The 19,355-nt window shown below is 34.7% G+C and overlaps 1 protein-coding gene across 1 annotated transcript in view; it reads right to left on the reverse strand.

The window, feature by feature from the left end:
- Positions 1–19,355, reverse strand: part of LOC106169756 (ATP-dependent RNA helicase DDX1) — a 121,809-nt gene that overhangs the window by 9,037 nt on the left and 93,417 nt on the right. Inside the window, exons 20-23 of the mRNA XM_013549362.2 lie at positions 15,704–15,795; positions 12,917–12,989; positions 12,343–12,415; positions 80–122 (exon numbers count right to left, since the gene is read on the reverse strand). Of these exons, the coding sequence (XP_013404816.1) occupies positions 80–122; positions 12,343–12,415; positions 12,917–12,989; positions 15,704–15,795 (281 nt within the window). The remainder of the gene's footprint in view (positions 1–79; positions 123–12,342; positions 12,416–12,916; positions 12,990–15,703; positions 15,796–19,355) is intronic.

Genomic DNA, 19,355 nt, shown 5'->3' on the forward strand with positions numbered 1-19,355 from the left:
TTTAATTATTATCTTTTGTGTCTACATGTGAATAGAAAACTTAATTGGTAAATATACTTTATTGATCTGCTTTTCTTACCTTTTCCTTTACTGTAGAAACTAAGGAAATGGCCAATCCCATTCTGCAACGAAAAAGGTGATTACATTTCAAAAATATTTTTCAAAACTTGTCACTTTTTGATCATGTAACTTTCAGAAATTTACTGCTATATCTAATAACATAGTGATACTATATGTTATGCATATGCTGTGAAGCAAAATAATGCATTTTACATGTCTCATTATCCTGGACTATAAGCTTAATTATCAGTAATCCTGTCATCAAATATATCCAGGAAATGGGTTCCTGAGGGTAAGCTAGTACTCTTTGGGGAAGTGCAGGGGGATATCCCATGCCTAACTATTGACACCACTTATAGTTTCTACTTGTCAGGATTTCTGGACAACACATCTGTCAGCAAACTAGATTCATGTAGTCTAGTCTTCAATGGGCTTTCAATGATGCCTTAATGATGACAAATCTTAATGTAGTTCAGTGGTGATTTTAAAGTTAGTGTGACTCCCAATATAGCACTTTTAACCATGCACTCCACTGGCTGAGATAGCAAGTACATCGTTAATACATCCCAACTTTAGAAGAACTGGGCTCTATAACTCGAAAGCATCGCACACTGCTGTCATTTCGAGGCCATTAGAGCCTACATGTATATAGGGTGAATAAATCCCGAGTTATGGAATAGAGACACTTGCGCTTTGCAATGCTTTCAAGTAATGGAGCCCTGCAACTAAAATGGTATCTAGAGTCTAGAGTATATACTAAACCTACATGTAGAACCCACCAATAACCCACCAAACATCCAAAATGGTATCCAGAGTATATACTGAACCTACATGTAGAACCCACCAAGGACCCACCAAACATCATATACTGAATCAAGAGATATGGACACGTTTCACAAAACAACTTCAGTCCATAAATTGGTCTAAACTTGAAGACTTTTTTTTTTACTTAATGGCCCAAGTTAAATTAGTTGTAGTCCAATTATATGAAATCATGCGCAGTTGAGCACAGAAATAATGAGATGTTACCAAAAGTAACAATTTTTAAAACCTTCACTGGTTACTCTTTTTATATAACTCCACCCCTCTTTCACGAATGGACCTGTTTTACACCAAGAAAGACATGGTGACATTTCAGTCCAATAGTCACTATGCTGTGAATCTATCTTGAGGTAAAGTGGATCAATTAAATTTCTGGTCAAAATGTTGAGATCAATTTACTGGCTAAAAGTAGTCTGCACAGCATGGATTTTAATAAATAAGTCTGAGCTTAAAACGGGATTAAGAACCACACAGTCTCAAATGCACAAATGATTCAACTGCAGTTTAGATTTATGTCACAATGTATAGGCAGCATCAAATGTGGCCATTCTCTTGAGCCAAATGTAAAGAATGGTACCATTCAGACAAGACTGAATAATATAGCATCAATTTGGCATAATTTTTTTTTATAGGGGGGGGGGGGGGTTTAAAAGTTCTATGAATTTCCTTGTCCCATGCCCAAGTTTTAAGGGATAACAGCTGTTCGTATGAGATAAATATTGCACAATAAATATATTGTAAACAATCATAGAAATATAATAAATCCCATTTTACCACCAAAACAGCCGTTATTGCAATTATTTTGTATTCTGTGCTTGCCATCAGATGACATGGACCTTCACAGATGGCTATATCCCAGTACTTAATTTCTATAGAGATTAAGAAATTTTGCAATTAATCTCTATAGAGATTATTACAAAAAAAACGTTTTTAATGTTGGAATGCATTCATTAACAATTGGTGGGTATGGGGAAAATCTCTTCGTTTACCCCAGGAAAATCGTTTAATTTTTTTTTACCAAAATAAAAAGTTGTCCCTTTAAAATGTGTTAACTAAGAACTAGCATTTTACGACTTAAAACACACATACTCAAAACTACCAGTAACTCTGAATGTATTGATCACACAAACCAAATCTTAAGTTCTACATGGCATGATTGTAGTATTATGTTAGTCTGATCGCTGACGAAAGCATCTGGCATAATATCAAGACAGATATCCCCATTGAATCAATCAGTAATTCATATCAACATTTCTGTTTGATCAAATCCATTTTCCCGTAAAGCGCATTCAGAACAGCAGACTGACAGCTCCGTGGATCAAATATGGCCGACCCACTTGAATGTTTGTTGTATAATCCCCACAGGGAATATTTTCAGTGTCTAATCAGGAATAAAACGGCAAGGGCTGACATATTTGATCTGCAGATCTGTAAGTCCGTTGTTCTGAATGTGCTCTTATGCATAAAACTGGACTGACGAACTGATGGGCTCCACACTGATGGGCTCCTGCTAAATAATCCTAATCCTTTCCAACTAACCAATGTATATAATTGGTAAATTTCTTATATAACATATATATTTAGAATGGTCTAGTGCAGTCTGTTGTAAACAACCTCTTTTTCAAGGTAAAACTAAAATGTGCTGGGGTACAACCCATCACGGAATGACATGAATATTGCATTTAAAAAAAAATTGAAAAGAGATATTGATAAATCACAACATTACAACTATATTGAAAACTATCAAAATTCCACAGCATGATAGAAAGCTTGCCAATGGGTATAATTTTCATTTCGCAAAGTGCTATCCAGTAATTTTAATGCAACTGTTCTAAACATCAAACTCTCTGCCATTTCTTTTTTTTTTTTTTTTTTTTTTGGGGGGGGGGGGCATGTTGAACAGCTGGAGAACTAAAATTTAGACCGTTTTTTTATTTGTTTGTCTAAGGACAATTTTCTATGTGAAACACTTGAGTAAAGTCAGCAAAATGTTTATTTGAACAACATTAATTGGCAGTGCACCAATTATTTGTTGAACAGTATTCTTAGAAAAGAGGCTTTAAGCTTCCTTTTCATTTAACTGATATGCATCATAATGCATGCTGATAAATAATCCTTATCCTTTCCAACTAAACAAAGTGTATATAAAATTGCTAAATTTTCTTATATAACATATTATATATATATATATATATATATATATATATATATATATATATATATATATATATATATATATATATATATATAGGATGGTATAGTACAGAGTTTATCGTAAACAACTTCTTTTTCAAGGTAAAGATAAAGTGTGCTAGGGTACATACCATCACTACATACCTGTTACATGTAAATATTGGGTTTAAATAAAAACAAGGCAGCAAAGCTGTCAAATGTACAGACAAAAAACAGAAAATAAAGATGCAAACAAGATAACAAGTTTACCATCATTTTTACATATGTTGTAAAGATGCAGGAAATGCCAAACAAACACTTTTACTTATCTTACTAATTAAATAATGAAACATGCATGTTAACATGCCTAAGAATTAAATCTGAGGAAATGTGAAAAAACAGCATTTCTTCAAAATAATGGCCCAATTAAGCTGATTTTTAAACTCAACCTGCGTTTTAGCAGGAATGACCACTCCTGTGAGTTTACTGACAATTGGCCTATCTGTTTTTCTTATTTTGTGTTTACAGTGTTGCATATATGCTGAAAAGTGAAAAAAAAAAAGCATAACTAAAATAGTGGCCCGATCATGCCTATTTTCTAACTTGACCTGCGTTATAGTAAGATTGATTACTCCTATGAGTTTCATGACAACAGGCCTAACGGTTTTCCTTGAAATGTGTTTACAGTGTTGCATATATGCTGAAAAGTGAAAAAACAGCATAAGTTCTACAATAATGGCCCGATCATGCTGATTTTCGGACTTGACCTGCGTTTTATGGATATTCATCAGCTCTGTAAATATACAGCCAAAAAGTAAAACTGCCTTCCACTTATCGCGTTTACAATGAAAGTGCACGGCGACAGTGACAGTGACAGTGACGGCAACGCCAGCCACGACAGACGCAGGTGATGGCAATATGTACAGACACATCTGTACATATTTACTGTACTGTTTGAGAACAGTAAGTGACATGGTTTTTCTTAAATGGTCATCATGGGAGCAGTGCCCAAAATAAGTTTTTTTCAAATTTTGATGCAATATTACATAATGTTAAACAGCTTAATGACCATCAATTTTTAATAATAAAATATTAGTATCATGGATATTCAGAAAATGTGACTAGCAAAGGTCTTCAGGCCCATGGAACTTCAAAGTCACAACTTGAAAATGCCAAAATGTAAACAAGACAGCACTGTTCTGAAATGTTTTTTTTCCATTTTTAACAATTTTTTTAACATAAACAAAATTAACAGGTTACTGCCATTTTTATACGATCAACTAAGAAAATTGATGAGATGGGAAAAATATCAATACAACAGTGTTAAATGTCCAATTTCCTCCATCCTGAGATTCTGAACATAGTGAATGATTGCATCTGACAAACTGCAATGATATGAGTTTATTTCCATTTTTGACACTTTATTACACAATACACGATAACAAGTTTACCATCATTTTTACATAATCAACTAACAATTTTGTAAAGATTCAGGAAATGTCAAACAAACACTTTTATGTATCTTATTAGTAAAATAATAAGACTGTTAACATGCCTAAGAATTGAATCTGAGGAAATGTGAAAAAACAGCATAACTTCTAAAGTAATGGCCCGATCATGCCGATTTTCGAACTTGACCTGCGTTTTAGTAAGATTGATTACTCCTGTGAGTTTCATGACAACAGGCCTAACGGTGTTCCTTAAAATGTGTTTACAGGGTTGCATATATGCTGAAAAGTGAAAAAACAGCATAAGTTCTACAATAATGGCCCGATCATGCTGATTTTCGAACTTGACCTGCGTTTTATGAATATTCATCAGCTCTGTAAATATAAAGCCAAAAAGTAAAACTGTCCTCCACTTATCGTGTTTACAAGGAAAGTGCACGGCATCGGCGACGGCATCGGCATCGGCATCGGCATCGGCGACGGCATCGGCGACGACAGACGCAGGTGATGGCAATATGTACAGACACATCTGTGTCTGTACATAAAAATTAAAAGAGATATTGATAAATCACAACATAAACTATAAATAGTACAGGTACAAGCAAAAAGATTTCTTGTATTAAATCAAAATAACAGTCATACTGACAATTAAAATTTGAGAATGGGACAGTAAGCCTGGGTATAGTTGCCATCTAGCAGGAGCACTATATTGACTGCACAGTGCTGACCAGTAATTTTTTAGTACTAACCAACAGTTCTTAACATCAAACTCTTTGCCAGTTTTTCTTTTTTTCCTTTTGGTGGGGGAGGGGGGGCATGTTGCACAACTGTAATAATTTAAACTTTTGTGTTTGTCAAGGAGCAATTTTCTATGTGAAACACTGGAACAAGGCAGCAAAGCTGTCAAATGTACAGACAAAAAACAGGAAATAACTATGCACAAAATAGGCTACTGTCAATTCTGATGCAAAATTTTAATGATTGAATCTGACAAACTGCAATTATATGAGTTTATTTCCATTTTTGAAACTTTATTACACAATACACGATAACAAGTTTACCATCATTTTTACATAATCAACTAATAATGTTGTAAAGATGCAGGAAATGCCAAACAAACACTTTTACGTATCTTATTAATTAAATAATGAAACTGTTAACATGCCTAAGAAATGAATCTGAGGAAATGTGAAAAAACGGCATTTCTTTGAAATAATGGCCCGATTAAGCTGATTTTTGAACTCAACCTGCGTTTTAGCAGGAATGACCACTCCTGTGAGTTTCATGACAATTGGCCCATCTGTTTTTCTTATATTGTATTTACTGTGTTGCATATATGCTGAAAAGTGAAGAAAAAAGCATAACTACTAAAACAGTGGCCCGATCATGCCGATTTTCGAACCTGACCTGCATTATAATAAGATCGATTACTCCTGTGAGTTTCATGACAACAGGCCTATCAGTTTTCCTTGAAATGTGTTTACAGTGTTGCATTTATGCTGAAAAGTTAAAAAACAGCATAACTTCCCTTAAAATGGCCCGATCATGCTGATTTTCGAACTTGACCTGCGTTTTATGAATATTCATCAGCTCTGTAAATATTAAGCCAAAAAGTAAAACTGCCCTCCACTTATCGTGTTTACAAGGAAAGTGCACGGCGACGGCATCGGCATCGGCATCGGCGACGACAGACGCAGGTGATGACAATGTGACTAGCAAAGGTCTTCAGGCCCATGGAACTTCAAAGTCACATCTTGAAAATGCCAAAATGTAAACAAGACAGCACTCTTCTGAAATGGGTTTATTTCCGTTTTTAACACTTTTTTAACATAAAACAAAATAAACATTTTACTGCCATTTTTTTATGACCAACTAAGAAAATTGATGAGATGAGAAAAGTATCAATAGAATAGTGTTAAATGTCCAATTTCCTCCATTCTGAGATTCTGAACATAGTGGATGATTGAATCTGACAAACTGCAATGATATGAGTTTATTTCCGTTTTTGACACTTGATTACACAATACATGATAACAAGTTTACCATCATTTTTATATAATCAACTAACAATGTTGTAAAGATGCAGGAAATGTCAAACAAACACTTTTACGTATCTTATTACTTAAATAATAAGGCTTTTAACATGCCTAAGAATTAAATCTGAGGAAATCTGAGGAAATGTGAAAAAACAGCATAACTTCTAAAATAATGCCCCGATTATGCTGATTTTTGAACTCAACCTGCGTTTTAGTAAGACTGACCATTCCTGTGAGTTTAATGACAATTGGGCTTTCTGTTTTTCTTATATTGTGTTTACAGTGTTGCATATATGCTTAACAATGAAAAAACCCGCATAACTACTAAAATAGTGGCCCGATCATGCTGATTTTCGAACTTGACCTGCGTTTTAGTAAGATTGATTACTCCTGTGAGTTTCGTGACAACAAGCCTAACGGTTTTCCTTGAAATGTGTTTACAAGGTTGCATATATGCTGAAAAGTGAAAAAACAGCATAACTTCTACAATAATGGCCCGATCATGCTGATTTTCGAACTTGACCTGCGTTTTATGAATATTCATCAGCTCTGTAAATATAAAGCCAAAAAGTGAAACTGCCTTCCACTTATCGTGTTTACAAGGAAAGTGCACGGCGCTGGCGACGGCATCGGCATCGGCATCGGCATCGGCGACGACAGACGCAGGTGATGGCAATATGTACAGACACATCTGTGTCTGTACATAAAAAAAAGCATAACTACTAAAATAGTGGCCCGATCATGCCGATTTTCGAACTTGACCTGCATTTTATGAATATTCATCAGCTCTGTAAATATACAGCCAAAAAGTAAAACTGCCTTCCACTTATCGTGTTTACAATGAAAGTGCATGGCGCCGGCGACAGCGACAGTGACGGCAACGACGGCGACGACAGACGCAGGTGATGGCAATATGTACAGACACATCTGTACATATGAACTGTACTGTTTGAGAACAGTAAGTGACATGGTTTTTCTTAAATGGTCATCATGGGAGCAGTGCCCAAAATAGGTTTTTTTCAAATTTTGACGCAATATTACATAATGTTTAACAGCATAATGATCATCAATTTTTAATAATTAAATATTAGTATCATGGACAAATAGTAAACGTGACTAACAAAGGTTTTAAGGCTGATGGAACTTCAAAGTCACACCTTCAAAATGCCAAAATGTAAACAAGACCGCACTGTTCTGAAATGGGTTTATTTCCATTTTTAACACTTTTTTAACATAAAACAAAATTAATAGGTTACTGCCATTTTTATAAGATCAACTAAGAAAATTGATGAGATGTGAAAAATATCAATAGAACAGTGTTAAATGTCCAATTTCTTCCATTCTGAGATTCTGAACATAGTGAATGATTGAATCTGACAAACTGCAATGATATGAGTTTATTTCCATTTTTGACACTTTATTACACAATACACGATAACAACTTTACCATCATTTTTACATAATCAACTAACAATGTTGTAAAGATGCAGGAAATGTCAAACAAACACTTTTACGTATCTTATTACTTAAATAATAAGGCTATTAACATGCCTAAGAATTAAATCTGAGGAAATCTGAGGAAATGTGAAAAAACAGCATAACTTCTAAAATAATAGCCCGATTATGCTGATTTTCGAACTCAACCTGCATTCTAGTAAGACTGACCATTCCTGTGAGTTTAATGACAATTGGGCTTACTGTTTTTCTTATATTGTGTTTACAGTGTTGCATATATGCTGAACAATGAAAAAACCGCATAACTACTAAAATAGTGGCCCGATCATGCTGATTTTCGAACTTGACCTGCGTTTTTGTAAGATTGATTATTCCTGTGAGTGTCATGACAACAGGCCTAACGGTTTTCCTTTAAATGTGTTTACAAGGTTGCATATATGCTGAAAAGTGAAAAAACAGCATAACTTCTACAATAATGGCCCGATCATGCTGATTTTCGAACTTGACCTGCGTTTTATGAATATTCATCAGCTCTGTAAATATAAAGCCAAAAAGTAAAACTGCCTTCCACTTATCGTGTTTACAAGGAAAGTGCACGGCGACGGCATCGGCATCGGCATCGCCATCGGCGACGGCGACGACAGACGCAGGTGATGGCAATATGTACAGACACATCTGTGTCTGTACATAAAAAAGTCAGCAAAATGTTTGTTCGAACCAAAGAACAACAATTATTGGCAGTGTATCAATTTGTTGAGCACTGTTCTTGGCAAGGAGTCTTTAGGTTTCAGTTTCATTTCACAGCTTGTAGATACAGATACAGGCCTACCCAACTACCAGACTCGGCACCAAATGATCTTGAATTCACCTGTAGATTGGACAACACTACCCGTTTTCAAGGTGTGTATCGGTATGCGCTTCAGAGTATCAGACGCGACACCACTCTTGCCTAGTACGCGATGTGATAGTGATGATTCTTAGCAGAGTTGGAAAGTAGTGCATCTTATCTCAAAATTTGTTCAGGAGTATGATACTGTGAAATGTGTACTGACGAACACCTTGAAAAAGGGTAGTGTGGTCTGATCTACCGGTGAATTCAGGATCATTCGGTGCCAAGTCTGGGAGTTGGGTAGGCCTGAAGATAGAGCAGTTTGTCATATTCAAACTGCTCTATCTTCTTTGTAAAAGTTCTCACAAAAAAACTAATGACTATACATATTTGCAGCAGCTACAAATTAAGCAAGTAATAATCAAGTACATAAATTAAGAACAGACAAGTCATCATCTGCAGGCCTTCTAACATTCACATTTAACCATAACATACATGTACTTCTTTAAGTGTATTATTCAAAATACTGACAACCAAAAGGAAACATGACGTATTTAAAGAAACCAACCTCCGTTTCCTCCCAGTCAACTTTGCTGTCTTCCTCAGGATGTCGTACACCTGTGAAGCATTTCATGATTCCTTGACATATCCACCTCCGGAAGCCAACGGTTATAAATCTACTTAAGGTACTTACAGCTATGGGCCAGAAGTGTCTTGTTAGGTCACATTCATTTTGACTCTGGTAAAGTCAGGATATTAGAAAGGGGGGGGGGGGGGGGGGAGGTGTCAAATTAATTCATTCATCAATCCCCCATCCAATGAAAATTGGGAAAATGAAATATGAAATATGGTTCTACTGATTGTTCTAATATTTATTTTCATCATCTCCCTTATTTCAGAGATGGAAAGTGTGCCAGATAAACAATTTTGTATTTTTAGAAGGGTGTGGATCCCCCCATGATAGTGGCACTTCTAATACCTTGTGTCTTCCCTGTCTATTACTCCAGAGTATGAACCAAATTTGAGTTATTTTTAGCTCAAAATCATTTTTCCATCATTTTCAATCAAATTCACATCTAAACACACTCATATGTAAAATCGGTTAGTAATAAATCACCTTCAATATCTAAACTGATAATTTAAAGAAATGCATTCTGCTTGAGTATCTAACAAAAATCACATAGACCAATATGTTAGCTAAGTTTCATATCACTGATTCAGAAGTAATACTGATTCATACTGAAAGGCATCATACCATACCATACTATACTGAACCAAATCATACTATACCATACTGAACTGCACCAAACTATACCATACTGAACCATACCAAACAATACTACAACAGGCCCATAGCCAGCAAATTCAAAAGGGGGGTTCTTTTTCTGAAAAAGTGGACCTTTTACAATGAAACTTGTGTATGTAGATAAATTTTTACCCAAAATGGACCTTTTCCTGACAAAAGGGGCGGTTCCTTCGAACCCCCTGAACCCCCCTGTCTACGGGCCTGTATAAAATACTGAATTGCATCATGCTGTACCATACTTATTGCACAATGTGCTCCTGAATTGCACAGTACTGACTGTGATCTTATGATAATTTACTATACCACAGTGTACTGTACCATACCATAATCTACTTTACTGCATGTACCATATTGTATTGTAAAGTAGTAACTGCACATAGCATATCATACCATGCCATGATGAACTGCACCTTTATTGTACTACAGCATATTGTACTCTACTATCATGCCATACTGGGATAGCGCTAGCAATTTTTTCCGCTTAGCCAAATCATCACTTTTTTGTCAATTTGTTATGAAAATGGTTTTAATTTGACTAAAATTCATCAAATCAAGTCCTTTTTGTTTAGCCAATTTAAGTCAGTTTTACCATTTGGCTAAATTGGTGAGTGCTAGCACAACCCCAGCCATAAATTGCTGTACCATAATGGTCTGTACCACATGGCACTGTCCTGTACCACATGGCACTGTTCTGTACCATAAATGTTCTGTCCTGTACTGTTCTTGGCACACAGAGCATGTAAACTAGGAGGAAAGTCACCATAGTGGTCAACTTTTTCTTTGTTCATTTAGTAACCAAACTCATTATAAATGATAAGAACAGGCTTTTTGAGTAACTTGAATGGTTTAAAAGGAAAATATTAGTAGCACTTATATTTTTTTCTTTTCTTTCTTCTCTGTTTCCAGAAGCCGAGCCCATTAAAAAAGACAAGTTGTAAATGAAACCCACTGTAAATGAAAAACCAAACATATTTTCAGTTATTTCAGTATTTGCATATAAACTGTAATCAGTTCCTAATGTTTCAGTTTTATGTTACTAATTGGTTTGTGATGAAACATCCTCTTCAAAGGCTTCTTTGTCACATAATGCTAATAAAAATAGTTCCCAGGTGAATTCAATTACAGTCATTTCATAACCTAAGCCACAAAAACTTCATTAAAAATATTAGTATCATTGATATTTTTTCTTTTCACTTTTCTTTTTCTCTGATGACATTTTCTGTTTCAAGAAGCCAAGCCCCATAAAAACAAACATACAAAACTCACTGTAAATGAAAAAACAAGCATATTTTTGTTATTTCAGCATTTGCAAATAAACTTTAATCAGTTCCTCACGTTTCAGTTTCAAGTTACTAATTGGTTCGTGATCTATCATTCTCTTGAAAGAGTTCTTTATTAAGGCATGATAATGAAGCTCCTTTTAAGGTGAATTCAATTACACTCATTTCATAACTGAGGCTGCAAAACATCATTTTACATGTCAAAAACAATTGGAACATTCACCAATGTCTCAAAAATAAAAAACAACATTTTGGCAAATGTGCAAATAAAATTTGCAATTCCAATATTGCTGTAATTACACCTGGTGATAAATTGCAAAGGACTGATATTTTCAATAACTTATTAGGGATGGGCCTAACACAAAAAATTTAAAATTTATTTAAAAGATGTTCTTATCCTTGCAAAAGCTGAAAAGTGTATAAAAACCTTTAATCAAGTTAACAAATATCCAACTTTATTATATATATATATATATATATATATATATATATATTGATCAAATCTATTAAAGGATTAAAAGGATAACAACAGTTACTGTTCCTTTTGGTCAAAAGACAGATTTTCCTGAGGTAAATGATGATTTCCCCACACTTACCAATGGTTAATGAAGTTTGGTTTTTTGTAAGAATCTAAGAGATTTTTATCATAGAGGTATAGCCATCTATGAAGGTCCATGTGTTCTTGATGACAAGCACAGATTATAGAATAATTGTGATAATTGCTGTTTTGGTGGTAAAACAGAACTTATTATATTTCCACGACTTGTTTACAATGTATTTATTGTGAAATATGAATCTCATACGAACAGTTTTTTTCCCTTCAGAATTGGCTTCTCTCAGAACAAAAAATGTCAGCTTGTGTTCAAAAGGGAACCGGGAAAAATTTCTTTTTTATCCTATATCAACAATAAATTCTAAGTATATCATACACTACCTTTCAGCTCTACCAACCCTGCCAATTCGGTGAACATAATTTTCTTTCTCGTCTGGAAGTGTCACATTTATCACTATAAAAAAGCAAATATTATGATTAAAAAATTACAGTTGCAAATATTTTTAACTGCCTCATGCAAATTAATGAATTCATGGCAGGCCAGTTCATAATCAAGTCTAATTCCAATCTTGCCTGGGTCAAATGAGAATTATAATAAACACATCTTCATTTAACACAATTTTGACATCTTTGAAGGGCATATTAGCCCCTCCACCCACTAAAAAAACATAGAAGCAATCACAAATATTAAAACTTGTTGTATATCGCGGGCTTTGAGAGTTAATAAGATATCAGGACACAGAGTGGATGGAGGCTGTCTTCTGGTTCAACCCAAAAATGCTCAGAATTTTTCAAGTTTACATTCATGGGCATGTAATTTTTTCGGAAGACAATCAAAAGTGAAGGATATATGGATCAACAAAGATAATTTATAAGACTGTCAGAAAATATCTCTGGATACCACCCCTGTGACACTTGTTGATAAGATGGACAACAGATGGACATTAAAACTAACCATATGGAAGTCCGTGGATGTCAATACCTCTGGCCGCCACATCTGTGCATATGAGGAATCTGACCTCATTATTCTGAAAAATAATTAAACAAAAAAATTAGAAGTTGGGAAAACTAAGTGAGAAGCATAAACAGCTATACATGTAATAATCACACAAGTTGCATGGAAACATTTCTGAAGGTTTTTTTGCAGAATGGGAAGGGGAAACCAAAAACTGTTTTCAAAGGTACCAGACATCTGTGTCTGAACTTTATAGTGATCAAAACCCTTTTTTTTTCATGAGAAGGGCAAGATGAATAAAAAAATTATACAACCAACAAGACTAAACACACAAGATACAGCAGAACTTGAACTATCACACAATGTGAAGGAAAAACCACAAACTCTTCCCAAGCACTGTTGCAATCAAAGATGAGAGAAGTCATGGAGCCTTTGTAAAGGAGACCCTATGCAGTTCATAAAAATTTGTATTATATCCAAAAAACACATGATGTCTGACAAGCTTCCTCGAGCAGTTAAGGAGTAATAAACTATCGGGTGTTGATAAAGCCAATTCCCCTTACTGCATTTTATCGAGAATCCTCTACAGATTTGGACTGACCCAGCTAGTACGATGTGTGAATCCAAATGTGCCCTTTCAGACTAAAAAATTGGACTATTTCTGTCCTGACTTAAGTTATCTATCTTGGGTCAAAGCAGACTAAAATTTTGGTCCAAAAAATTCCAATTTTCAGGATAAATGTCATTAGTCACACTGGCTATTAGACTATATTAATTCCCTCCTAACTCCCCTATAATGTAATAATTCTTAAATTACTGTTTTATTTATCATTATAAAAGATTTTTTTATTTTCTCCATCATCAATAGATATATATTAGTTAATTGGTTATATTTTTAGGTCACTTTAAAAAGAGCATATAATGTTTAAAGCGATTTTCCATCTTTACATGTATATGTATACTATTATATAATTTTCATGAACTAATAAATATGTATTAATAAATTAATTCCCAGGCAAGACCCAGACTGATAAAGCTAGTCACAAGTGCATGTGTACTCTTAGCTAGTAATTTGTGAGGCATTAATATGTACCACAACTGGATCTACGCCAAATCGTAATCTTATTATCCAACCACAACGCTTTAGATCTTAAGTTAAGCTATGGGATATTAGCAGCCAGACAGATTTAAAAACAAAAAATAAATAAAATAAATGAAAAATCCATACAATGACTACACATTCATGCAGGTGTAGATAAATCATGTTTTTCCAAACTGATATCCTTTGGGATAAACCAAACAGGCAGTACAGGCAACTACCTGATTAAAAAATTGTTAGGCCAAACAGGTAGAAATAAATGTTTATTAAACATTTCGAGAGTATCTAATCAAAATTGACAGTGAAGTTAGGTTTCCAGTCCTGGTTTGGGCTTTTTAACTCTGTGCAACCCATCACAAAGGGCAGTCTGATTATGATGACCTCACCATAGACAGCGCTTTTTAACTAAACTGCCCACTGTCCCACCTACCACCTCTGTTATGGCAATCATCCAAAATAACACTCAAGTCTCACCACTTAGGGCTCATTCCCATTGAAAATATCAGTCTACGTAGATCAATCCAACTCTGCGTGGGCTCTCGCCCAATGCAATCAGTTTAATAGATGAACATTTCCAGCATACAGAGTTTTGTACTTATTGCTAGAAATTTGACTACACCTGACACAGATTACTGCATGTTTTCTAGTCTTGTATAATGTCACTCTGAGCATATGGCCTAATTTTAGGCTCTTGGATGATTCACACTGTCATACAAGTTGTGTAATTAGACTGACTTGTGGTAAGTTATCTGCAATCAGCAAGCATACAAAGATGGGTTATAATGAGTTAAGATGTTCAAACTTGACTGGAGACATGTCCCTGCAGGCTCGATCTATTAAACGTTATTAACAGATTTTGCAGTTTTGGTCTTGTTCACAAATACCCCTTTCACACTACAGTCATTTAAACGGTTAAATAACAAATTAGGTCGAGATTCGAATTATTGCAGTAGTTTGAACATATGAAGATTTTTGTAAACCAGTTTCTAAAAATCCTACTTGTGAGCTGGATTTTCTCCAGCGATTCGGTTACTTTACCAGAAGGGCCTCCTGTTTAGATCGCACTGCGCATGCGCCAGCAAATCTCGCAGGAAAGAAAAGCAACATGCCAGGTCAGTGGACCCACAAAGAAATTTCTTGTTTGATTGATATACGGAGGCAGGATAAGCACCAAAAAAGCCTAACAAAGAAGAGGAATCAGCATGTCTACAATGACATAGCCCAAAGTTTTCATGGATTCTGCGCATGCGCGATTCTTCAAACCGGAACCTCCACCCGGATTTTCAGTGCAGTTTCCCTTTGCTATGTGTGGCCAGACAATCGAATCGGATTTTTCACCCGTAATTCGCATTGCAAAAATTAGGATATTTCAGATTGTAGTGGGGTAAAAGTCATCAGTGATTCATGCTTTGCATGTCACTTGCTGAATAAACCTTTATGTACTCAAATGGATATTCAGTGACAAGAAATTAAAGTTAATGAAGTTCTGTGAACCCAGCCATGGTTTGAAATTGGTTCAGTGCTTTTAATTTGAAGTTAGAACTCAATTGCATGACTACATGGCATAGTAGTAAAGCATATAATAACATCCATTTCCAATGACTATTATTTATTATGTTTCTAAGAACATATTAAACCTTTGCAGCAAAACAATTTTACACTGATATCAGCAATAAAATGAATCCTACCTTGAACTTTTCCAAATTGGCCTTTCTCTCTTGTGGTTTCCGGTCACCATGTAGGCACACACAAGAAAATGGGCTATTTCTTTGATGAGGACCTAAAGCAGAGGAAACATCACAGAATAAGATTTTAGAGCCACTTCAAAACAAGGCACTTACATGTCATGTTACTAAACCTGAAATAAGATTGGCCCCATTATACATTACCTGTTATAATGGGCCCAAGAAATAAGCTTGATTTTCTAGTCCTTTTTATAGGTGTAATCTGGCTGCCTAGCTAGATATTCTAATCTCCCATTCCCTTCCTCTAGCTTGCTATCATGAAATAAACAATTATCATGTTTTTTTTTGTAAATCACTATCATTAGGTTTTGAATTAAAATGAGTAAACGTAAAACAAAAGTAAATGTGTGTACTTATTTCATTAAAGGCAAAAGCTTTTATCATTTAGTCTTTAGAAAAGTATGAATTTCCCAAGAGAACCCTATGTGGCTACCCTTTTTTTTACCTTCAATACTACCTAGCCTCCTACTTTTTCTAGTTGTTTTTTCTTCTATTACATTTTTCTCACAAAACTTCATTCTGTATGTGTGTCCTTTATTTTACCTATATAGACCTTTTGTATGATCTACTTTTTACTTCATCCTTGTTTATGTTAATTAAATCATCATACTTGTAAATCACTAAATTTCTCTACTTTTTGGTGTAATTTATCTGGTCTGTAGCTGGCATTTTCAAAGGGGGCTCTTTTTCTAAAAACAAAAGAACATTTTACTACAAAATCTTTGTGTAGGCTGTGAGTGACTCTTTCCTGGCCAAATGGGGGGGGGGGGGGGGGGGGGGGGGGGGGGGGGGGGAGGTGGTCCTTGCACATCCTCCAAAACCCTTGCTTATGGACCTAGAATACAAGGTAAATACCATTAAACCTGTGTTTTTCCCTTAATACTCGACAATAAAGCCTTTATAAATTGCCATCCTGTCACTACTTCAGAATCATCTTTCTGTTTTCATCAAGCCTAAGTTAATACTGGCCAACAGACTGCCCTAATGAAAGAGCCTAGTAAAATGTCCAAGCTTGCTGTTGTCTGTCACTGATAATCAATGGCATCCCTAGCATGATAAACAACTGGAAGAAAAAGAACTACATTATCGTATGTCAATTTTCTCTATTCAATAATATCACCTGCTTCCATTGTAATTTATAAAGGTATCTATTTTCAAAAAACAATTGTAACAAAATGCATGAATAAATAATTTTTTTTTATTTTTGTTTGGCAAAAAAAGTACTTGATTCAGAAAGTAAAGCCCTCATCCTTAGACATTTTGAAACCTACTAGTGGGTTATTAGTTATTATAACCAGTTCTCCTTCTCAAATATAGAATTAGCAGAGAAAGGTCTTTCCATTATTTTAACTTCAAGCCCACTTTAAACGCTCTTAACATTTCACTGGACATCGTTCAACATTTGTAGAACGATGTTTATTGATGTTCAGTGATGTTTTGCTCTCAACAATTTTCATGCAACATTTGTTGGGCGATGGAAACACGCCGTCTGTCACTTTGATTGCTTTGCCAACCAGTGTTGTAAAATCACCAAATAATTAATAAACTGGGTGAAAATAAAATGATCAATGACTGCCCTTTTAGGCTACCTCAAGGAAAAAATTCCCATCAAATGAGTGTCACAAAATCTACAGTACCTTGACTAATATGGGATGGAGCCTCAATCTTCAGTATGCAGAGTTTGGAAAGAGGAATCAAGTGTGCGTGCGCCGACTGAACATTGTTGGATGGGTTGTTAAAAATCTCTCAACATGTTTCAACAACAACAAATGTTGAGTCAACCCACTGAACATTTAAAACTTGGTTCAAACTTCACTGCACATCAATGAACATCACTCAACAAAGTGTTAAGATGCTTTCAACATTTACCCTCAACAAATGCAGAACAATGTTCAGTGAAATGTTGAGAGCGTTTCTACTGGGCTTGGGGGAGATCTGTATGTTAAGATTATTTCCTTATCTGCTTACATAATGCTGAAACAGATATTACCATGTTATGAGATAATGCCAAAAATACATAGGGATGAATTTGCTTACTCAAGCTGTATGATGATGTAACAGCAGCTTTTTTGGGTTGAAAACTGTAATGCAGATTTCAAACAGATCTCACTCACCTGAACTGCTATCAAGAGCATTTTAACATCTATTTAATAACAACAATAAGTACTATAATCTGGTGACAGGGAATTTTCTTGAAAGACTTACTTTAAATTTTATCAATAAAAAGGCACAATAATGCCTTTGGTTAATGGAACCTCATTATCATTGAAACATATCTCTTAAAAAAATTAATTAAACACTGACACCAGATTGTAGTTGTTATGAAGCATGCCAATTTTCATGATAAAATCTTAGTTACCTCCAATATTTCTGTGACTGTCAGTAATACCCACATATTTCATAAGCTCTTGATAAAAAGAAAAACAATAATTTAAACTGATACATACAGAACTAATGAAACTGTTCTCTCATTAATAATTTTCATTTATAAAGCAGCTAAACTGACAATTAATGCTTGGCCACTTTATATACAGAAGCTATTTGGATGATGAATCAAAAAACAAAAAAACGAAATTTGTGCTCTTAAAGTGTTTATTTTTATTGCAACTGTATTATGATGCGTATTTCTCACAAAAGAAAATGGGGGAAAAAACTATTATGCCAAATTTAGGACTTTATAACATATTGATCCCCCTAAGTGCACTTCAGGTAAGCAATTCGAAACATTTTTCTGTATCTCCTTCATCATATAAAGTTCATCAAAGTGTTCCAGCTTCCAGGTATATTCTTTTACTAATAAAAGATGCTTGTTATTGTCATAAATGTCACGTACAATGTACATTATACTAATAGTACCTTCTACATTATACTAAAAGTACCTTCTTCTGAGAGAAATAGTGGATTTGGAATCCCGAGAGAATAAAGTCCCCAGCTGTAATACCACAGATTCCCTGTCCTGGTGATCATGCCACTTTCAAAAAGTACATGAAGCCAAATTGATCATTCTTTCAACTATCTTGGCTATCTAGGGATATTAGCTTGACTTTACTGGGTCCCTCAAGGATCAGGTTCAGTTGAAAAACATTTATCTACAATTTTTCCGACCTATGATTAATTGGTTTATTCACTGGACTGTTGTATGTGGCACTGCATGTTTAATTTACTTCACTCTTATTATGAAGTAGGTCCTTGCTTTTATAACGTGGTGATTTCATAATGTGGTGATACATTCACCTCATAACTTCTGACCTTTTTCCTTTGGACTGGTCATTTTGAAATTCAAGTTGTGAAGTGCAACTAAAAATCAATCTGTAATCAAGCACATTAATAAACACCAATTTAGAGGACTGTTATAATAATGAAGCATAATGGGGCTTTTAGTGAAAAAAAAGAAATGCTTTTTTTTAACCATTTTTTTTACCATTAAAGAAATAAATGTTAAGTTCAATGTTATGATACAACATAATAGCTCTATGAAAGGAGGCCAATATGTCAAAATAAAGATTTACTAAATACAAACCAATCCAAGTGTTGAACAATGGTTCAAAATGAATTTTGTCACTCTGCTTAATTTTTAATAATGAAAGAATGGAAA

This window comes from Lingula anatina, chromosome 4 (genome assembly GCF_051362555.1).
Source record: "Lingula anatina isolate TDL-2025a chromosome 4, LinAna3.0, whole genome shotgun sequence".
NCBI lineage: Eukaryota > Metazoa > Brachiopoda > Lingulata > Lingulida > Lingulidae > Lingula > Lingula anatina.